The 8727-nt window shown below is 51.6% G+C and overlaps 1 protein-coding gene across 1 annotated transcript; it reads left to right on the forward strand.

Annotated features, from left to right (window-relative positions):
- The first annotated feature begins 3911 nt into the window (after positions 1-3911).
- Positions 3912-8105, forward strand: LOC123276948 (speedy protein E4-like). Its single transcript, XM_070485381.1, has 6 exons — positions 3912-3999; positions 4529-4747; positions 5575-5633; positions 6129-6214; positions 7708-7876; positions 8046-8105. Exons 1-6 carry the CDS (start codon positions 3912-3914, stop codon positions 8103-8105), a joined length of 681 nt encoding a protein of 226 aa, XP_070341482.1.
- The last annotated feature ends 622 nt before the right edge of the window (positions 8106-8727 follow it).

Genomic DNA, 8727 nt, shown 5'->3' on the forward strand with positions numbered 1-8727 from the left:
GCGGCGGCAGTGCGCGTGCGCGGACACGCACACAGTGCAGCTGCACATGCGCAGCACGATGCCGGAAGTGCGCCAGCCAGGGCCCGCTCCAGGGAGCCAGACACACACCAGGACTCTCTTTCCCGTGAGTCTACGCGCCGACACGTTTAGGGAACGTCTTAAAACTCTGTACATCATCGAGCCATATTTTGAGAATTGGCCGCTAAGACCAGGCACTCAATTTCCCCTTTATCTTCACTGCTGTTAGGGCTCAAGGAAAGGTGTCGCCTCAACTAGGAGGCGGTGCGATTGTGGCCTGGATCCCTGATCTTTTCCCTGCGCTGAGATCTTTTGGGTTAGAACTGAGACTCCCCCACCACCAGCAGAGGGGAAGGAAAGGGTGGATCATGTCCCCTTAACTGAAATACCTGGAGAAGTTTCGATGAAAGACTAGCGTCCAGTTTATGCCCCGCCGTGACGTGAATTACTATCACCCGTGGGCGTATAGTTTCTCCAAGGAAGAACAAGAATACAGACATTGTAGCTCTAGTCGATTAGACACCTAATGCATACAAAGTGTAGGAAAGTCAGAAAGGAAACACAAACCACAAAATAAAACAAATACCTGGGATCTTACCTCTCAAAGAGGATGCAGTTTGTGGTAGGGAACAGTGTCGTTGTTCAAACATGGGATCAGAAGGACCATGATTATCGTTACTGTTTTGGTGAATTAATTTGACCGTGTCCTTGACCAATTGTTTCTTAAAAGCTGGGGTTGGGATTAAAACTAAAATCTCCTGCCAACCCAGATCCTCTCCAGAAATGTAGAAATAAGGAACAGTTTTGTTGTTGAATGACCATTAAGTCAAGACACTGTTACGCATTAGCACGGGGACCACTAGTGAGACTGCAAAGAGAGAAAAGGACCTCATCTTTTTATCCAGCTCAACACAGATAATCCAGTAAGTACATGTTCTCAAGGTTGCCTCCTGTAAGGGGACTAGACAGCCCCATTTGCTGTGCACTCTTTCATAGTTCATCCTCAATTCACCTGGTAGTCAGGGTGGCCGTCCACCTGTACCCAAAGGAAAAAGAAAACTTCTATCTCTATGACAAGCAGGGAGTTATAGCTCAGAGCGAGGTGCCTAACATCTAGCCCAAAGGCCCATGGTGACAAAGATAGGGACAGTATCTTCCCTGAGGTTTACATTTTAAAGAGAGAGCTCTTATCAGGCCCTTAAAAAACATCCCTGGGTTGTAATGCTGGGGAGAGTCTTACTTAGCTTTTCAAAGATTTAGATACATATGAAACTGACAGAGGAGGTATTTATAGTACAAGTTTTCTACAAAATGCTCTTAAAAAAAAAAGTCAACTGATTCACCTAGATGAATGGGCCCATCACCCATTCCTGCTTTCCCCAGCTGACCTGCAGCATTAGACGAATCCCGAATGCCGCACAAACAGGTGCGCCTCCCAAGTTGCTCTGGGAAGGGGCTGCGTGGCCAGGAAGGGTCTTTCCCGGCTTTGCTGCTATCAAGCGTGGCCTGTGCCTCAGTTCTCACAGAGGCAATGCTGCAATGGGAGCAAGCGAACCACACTTCCTCCGGGCCTGAGCCAGGAAAACATCCAGGGACCATTTCCCCACATCCTTTTCCATTTTCACCAGGTGAAGGATGGCGGCTTCTCTGAGCAGCTTGGAACTGCCACGGTGAAGTTGAACGGAGGGCCCGTCAGCCTGGGTCCCCCGCCTCCGCTGCTCACTTGTACTACTGAATACCGTCATGTCTAAAAATCAAATACTCGAACCCAGTTTCCCACCTCAACAAAGAAAATGAGACAGTGCTCCCGAAGTGTCTTATGAATGACAAATCTTTATTTCAAAAGACTTTTTCTAACATAAATGGGCACACCGATGTTTCGACAACTTTCTGTAAGACTTAGCAGATGGGCGATGAATCCCAGAGTCCAGCGAACCTTCTTTGGGGATCCACCAAGAATACCTCAGCCATGAGGGAGGGGGGTATAAAAGTTAACGAGCAAGATTTGCCCGTAATAATTAGCTTCAGACACCAGACCTTCGAGGGCAACAGCTAGCACCTCTCCTCCATGTCCCCGTCACGGAGTTCTCTTCTGTGATTTAGCAGTCGCTGTCATTCTCCCAGGGGTTTTTCTAGGTCTTTCAGGTCACAGAAGGGGAGGTACAGTGACCACTGTTCCCTGGAGGACGACAGAACGGGCAGATGGGCAGCCCCTGGCAAGGGGTGAGCTTCCTGGAGGAGAGGGCAGTTTCTTCACTAGCACATGCACTATTGGGTGGGTGCTCAGGACAAACTCCGATCGCAGGTCTCCTTGTCCACATCAGCACCGAGGCTGCTGGAGGGGTTGGCGTGGGCCAGTTGGCAGGAGGATTGGAGGCTGGTTCAGAAGACCCGCTCAGCATGGACTCAGCCTGGCCACAGCCCTGCCATGTGAGGCCCAGATCATAGTTGACCTCCCTTCTGTTTATTTCACTCAGCAGTGACATTGCTTTCTTTAGGATCCCCATTGCCCTGACCTGAGTGGCACATCCAACCCGGAGATTTCCAAATCCGAGTGTGCGTCCATGAGAAAGTTAAATCAGGCCCCACCTCAGTTCTGTTAGAATCTATGGGGCTGGGTCCAGGCATCTGTATTTGAATTTCTCCATGTGACCCTCACGTGGAAAGGACGGTGTTTGCACAGCACTTCTGCTTCACTCTGCTGATATTTCTGCCCTGTCGCTACAGCCACTGTGGTGAAACCGCTCCACAGGAGGAGTTTCCCCCAAACATGTCACACCCAATGTGGGCTCTTTAGTCCACTTTTGAACAACATACCGACGTATCTTAAGATGGGCACTGCCTAGTTGTGACTTATCTAGACAAGGTGGCTATTTCCTGCACTTTGTACTTCCATGTGCTCCCCATCTTCACAGAAACATCATAGTCTGTCTTGAATTGGAGATTCCTCTATGTCGTCTTTTTGTGCATGTGACATTTTATTCATAGGATACACAAATGGTAGTGAAATTTCTGGGTCAAGAGTGATGCACACGGTCAAAAATTTGTTCTGTAGACTAGAGTTTCTTAACTGGAATCGAGCGGCAGACTTTAGGCAATCCACAGACTCCTTGAGATTGGAGACACCATGTGAAGTGTCAGGGTGTGTGTGTGTGTGTGAGCACAGGTACAGTTTTCTATGGTCTTAGGTGCTCAAAATGTCCCTTGACTCAAAGATGCCTGAGGGTAGAGGCTGTGCATCCCCAGCACAGAATCCTGAGCAGAGTGTCAGTAACCACGGAGCAGAAGAGCTTGGCCAAATTGAGTGTTTTAGTGACTTTTTAATCCAGAAGTCAATGTACCTGGGATGGTTTCTACATACTTATTTCACTCTTGTAAGGTCTTCCCATTTCTGCTTCCCCTCAGTTTCCTCCTCACTTCCCTTCCTCCCCCACAGACTATGCTCTGAAATAGGATCAGGAAGGAGGGAGAGAGTCCAACGTGTCTCAAGTCTAGAATGGAGAGACAAGGCATCTGCTGAGGTGGGGATGACGAGGCTGAGGAGGATGGTCAGAGGTTGGGTCAGTGGCAGGAGTTCTCGCTTACCCCTGAACTCCAGGAGAAGTGCACACATTGGTTTGGCAGTTACACGCATTTTCCTTCAAACTGGTTGCCAGGTTGGAATGACGATGACATCAGAGGCTTCCGACCTTCCTGATTGGAAGGACCAAACTCCGTGGTGCTTGGCAGCGGAGGTGGTCAACAGCATCTTCTCAGAGCTTTTCTCCGCTCCTAGCTTCTCCGCAGCTTGGAGAAGGGATAACGGGCTTATATTCAGCCAGAATCCAGAGGAGGATTTTGGGCAGACTAGGGTGTAGCTTTCGTGGCAGGGAAGAAAGAGTTTGAGAGAAATCATGACCAGCCGTCCACCGAGTCCCCAGCCTAGCACGTCAGGGTACCCCCTGGAGGTGATAGTGAATGAAGAAAGCCCAGGACCATCAGGTGAGGAAGCTGGAGTGAGAAGGGGTCTGAGAGGGTCGACCAGTAAGGAGGAGAAGGAACAGAAGTCAGGAAGGAGTAGCTGAGCAGGGTGTGTGTGCGAGAAGGACAGATGCCGAAAGCCGGGGATTGGAGAAGGAGCACACAGGAGCGGGGGACCAGGATATCCACATGGAAGGAAGAGAACCTGGGAAGCAAGGGAGGAGGGTTAGGAGCTGAGATCCAAGGATGAGAAAGGGGAAGAGAGGAAACAAGTGGAGGCTTCCTTTTGTGTTCTTTTCCAAATGAGAACATTCTCTATAATGCGGAGGAGTTTAGAGCACAGGGCGGGGGAACAAAGACCAGGCGAATGGGAGCAGATGGATGTCATCGAGGAGCAAGATGGAGAGATGGATTGGGAGAAGGCCAATAGTCTACGAGGCTGCAGAGAATGGAGAGGAGGTTTGGTTTTCGGGGTGGCTGACGCTTGGGTGACCAATGGCTGAATTCCAAAGACAGAAGCTTTAAGTGTTGGCCTGGTCTCTTTCCTCAGCCCGCTGGGTAGATCCCAGGCCCCTGCCTGAGTCCTCGGGCCTGAAGAGGAAGAGGGAGTGGTCGGAGTCTCTCCAGGAGGAGACGGAGGAGGAGACAGCCGCCAAGGCTGAGGACAGCTGGGTGGTGGAGTGGCTGTGTGGACTCAGGATGAAGCTGAAGAAACAGCGGGTGTCCACAGTGCTGCCTGAACACCACGAGGTCTTCAACACACTGCTCGGTAGGAAGAGCCCCCGACAGCAGCCTCCATCCTATTCTTTTTTTTTTTCGGTTAGGAAGCCTGTCACTCAGCTAACATCTGTGCAATCTTCCTCTATTTGGTTTGTGGGTCGCTGCCACAGCATGGCTTGATGAGTTGCACATGGGTTTGCACCCAGGATCCAGCACCATGAAACCTGCGCGGTGAAAGTGGAATGCGCGAACTTGACCAAAACACTGCAGGGCCGGCCCAATCCTATCCTTTTTTTAAAAAGAGAAGAAACTTCCAATGACTACCCATTTCCACTGGAAAAAAAAATCCCTGCCAGGTGCTGTGCTCTCCTTCTTGGAGCACTGAGTAACGATCACTCGCTGGGGACACTTAGGCGTCACAGAGGGTTGGGCTAGACTTGGGAAGAGTGTGCACTTGGGATAAGAGCTTGGTTTTGACTGTCCCTCTGAGACGTCTTCACTCTTGCTGGCCTTTGAATATGTCTAAGGGGGATGGCAAGGCTCCCTCTGCACTCTGATGTGGCTGTCAGTTGAGAAAGTGACTGAGTGGCTTTGCGGCCTCTGCAGTGTACACTCATGCATGGTGAGGAAGCATCACTGTTTATGTCAGATCTGAGCCACGCAGACATGCGACAGACACCTACCTCTCACTCAGCCGCCTCAGGCAAGGGGGGCACCATCTTTCTTGAATGGTCTTCTCTCCCCTTTTCCCATCAGCCTCACCCTTGGCCACAATGCAAACACTTCTCCCAGGGAGGCCTGGTCCTCCTTACTCTGGAATGCTCCCAAAGCAGCCCTGTTGCGGTTGTCACCCTAACATGTGCCCTCTCTTCTCAGAGGATCCTGTCGTTAAAAGATTCCTGGCCTGGGACCGAGATCTGTTGGTATCTGACAAGGTACGGTGTTTTCCGCTCAGATGGACTCCTGCTCCAGCATCTCTCCTGGGGCACGGGAGCACTCTCAGATGCCACAGGTCACTTCCCTCTCCACCCGGACGCCTGTCCCAGGTCCCGTCGGGAGCCTCGTGGTCTCTTGCAGATCCTCCGGGACCTGAGCGGGAGGCGAGCCCCTTTCATTGTTGCCACCTTAAGTCCTCTCTCCTCTCAGCTCCTGGGTCTCCCTTTTGCTCCAGCTTATGAAAGGCTCTCCTGTGCCGGCCGACCTCAACACAGACCCTCAAATGAGCAGAGCCCGCCGTCCTGGGAGCATCCCAAACTCTGACCCTCTGACGCCCCCTGCCCCTCCTCAAATGCGCAGGCTCACTCAACACGGGGGGTCTCCTCTCTGAGTAGCAGCAACACCTGCCCCAGTTCCCGCCCCCTTATCCCGCTGTTCCTCCCGCTCCAGGGTGGGACATCCTTGGTGATTTTTTCCCCTCCTGTTTCCATCAGTATCTGCTGTCCATGGTCATAGCTTATTTCAGCCGGGCTGGCCTCTTCTCCTGGCAGTACCGGCGGATTCATTTCTTCATCGCTCTGTGAGTATTTCCCCTGCTCCCTTCAGTCAATGTTCTGCCCCCTGGGAGGGTGGAGGAGAGAAGTGGGACCCTGCCCTCTCCTCTGCTTGAACTTATTTGTCTGGTTTCCTCTCTGCATAAAAATGACAGGGTTACTGTGTAGTGTTTTTTCATGCTGTTCTTTGCAAAAACAAATAATGGAAAGGTCAGTTAAAAGATCAAACAACAGAAAACAGCAAACATCCTAAAAGTAGGGAAAGGAAGAGCTGACAGCTTCCTGCCCCCAAGCAAACAGGCCATCGAAGGTGCCCTTTCTGATCCCCTCTGTCCTCCCAGATCAACACCAAGTGTCACTGTCCCCCTCCTCTGGATTCCCAGGACGGAGGCCGCAGTTCAGGTCCTCGTGACCTCACACAGATCTATCATAAAATGCAGATGTTTCCTACATTCTCCTCCCAGGCCAGTGGGCTTTATCTGCCTGAATATCCTTCCAAACACAGGTCTAGCGCCTCCACACCCTCCTTCACCGTTCCCTGGGCTCAGTGCCTCATAAATCAAGGCCAGAGTCCTCCGTTTGAATGCAACCCTCTCTAGTGTCTCCATCAAACCCGCTCCCTCCTGATATTTCATCCCTCTGGTCCATTGCTCCCTCCAAACACCCTTCCCTCTGCTTCCGTATGGTGCTTTCCGTCTAGCTGCCCCTCACACGTATTTATCTGGAGAAAATGCTTCTCCTTAGAGTCGGTTCAAACATCGGAACCTTCCTGACAACTTCCTGGCCCTCCCTGACTTCTGCCTCCCGGTAGCACTTTAATTATAATGCGGTCTCTTGGATTATAGTTATTTCTTCTCTCTCCGCTCCCCTTCTTTAGCCCATTAGACTAGACACCTGTTGACGGCAGGTCCTGTCAAAACCTCAGTGCATTCTCAAAGCACTCAGCACAACTCTTCTCATTTTGTAAAAGTTTAAGGTATGTTGTGTCTAAGAGGTGATCAGTATTGCATTTGGCTATGAGATAAAGCATTTACTCACTCATCCATCCATTCAATCATTCATTTAACAAAACCATATCAAGTGTTTCCTGCATGCCAGGGAATACGAGGTGACAGAAAGAGACAGTCAAGATGTGCTGTTGAATTAATGCATCAATAGGAACCAAGGCCTGTGTCAGTCACTTGGCGGGAAGGGATGAAGTCAGAAATAGCGCCACATCCCTTCCCGCCCTCAGGAGCTGCATGTGTGCTCACAGTCTGAGGAGACGGCTGTGGGCACAGACACCCGGGGAAGGGAAGAGGGGTTTTGGGTTTTGTCTTCATCATCAAAGTGTGAGAGGCATCCTTCGGGTCCCTGCCCAGCAGTGGCGTTTTGGAGGCTGGGTGGCACTCTGAGACGCTGGGCAGGGCTCCGCAGGTCCGGTGTGAAGATGATGAGCCTGCGTCCTGTCTGGGAAGCTGACCCCAGGCGGAGGGCCTTCTTGGTCTCCTCCTGAGCAGCATCCTGATGTCTCCCCCAGCTACCTGGCCAACGACATGGAAGAGGATAACCAGGCCCCCAAACAGGCCATCTTTTCCTTCCTCTATGGGAAGAACCGCGCTGAGCGCCCCTTGTTCCACCAACTGCGATTACAGTTCGTCCGTTCCATGGGCTGGAGGATGAGGGTCACCCGGGAAGAGTGCGAGGAGGTGGGTGGGCTTGGGGGCTGGGGGAGGGGCAGGGCCCAACTGCAGAGAGAGGGGATCCTGGAGGATTGGAGTTGGGACTTGGGAAGAGAAGGAACTGGAGGCTGGACAAGGGTGGGTGGGGTCCAGCTGCAGAGTCGTCATCTCTTCAGGAGGCTGTTTGTCTTTCCAGATCCAGGCTTTTGATCCCGAGCTCTGGGTGTGGGGCCGAGACCGCGCCCTGCTGCCCTAGGGCTCCAGGGACCATGGAGGCCTGAGGGAAGGTAGGTCTGTGTCCTCTCAGGTGTGGACAGGACGGTTTCCTGTCTGTTTAGGAAACCTGAGGAATCCACTTGCTGGGCCCACCGTCAGGGGCCCCCCACCCCACGTCACCCTTCCACACACCGTGCAGTCGAGCAGCCGCGCTCCGCCAGACACCGACCCAGCTGCAGCCACGAACTGACAGCCACACACACGCACGGCCTCGGGGGCTGCGTGCGTGGCCACACCTCAGGAACCAGCTTGTCACCGAGGCCTGGATTTGGCTGAAATCACTGCACCCAAAGCAGTTGGGTCTTAATAATAGCTTCAGTGAAACATTGATTTTTATGAAAAATGAATACGTTTCCCATTTTTTCCATATATTGTGTTTTTCAGTTTCTTTTTTTTAACTCATTTTTGGCCTGTCATCCTTCGGGGATACCAGCCATAGGAACTTGTTCACAAAAAGTCAATGCTTAACAAGAGGATGTTAGATGGGACAGTCTACGTAGCCAATCAGATGATAAATGACGACCAGCTATGTTTTCAACCAAATTTACTTTCAAACAAACTGCTTGTGGCCAGATCTCCCATGAGCCCTTCCTTTCGCCCGA

The sequence above is a fragment of the Equus asinus genome, chromosome 14 (assembly GCF_041296235.1).
Source record: "Equus asinus isolate D_3611 breed Donkey chromosome 14, EquAss-T2T_v2, whole genome shotgun sequence".
Taxonomy (NCBI): Eukaryota; Metazoa; Chordata; class Mammalia; order Perissodactyla; family Equidae; genus Equus; species Equus asinus.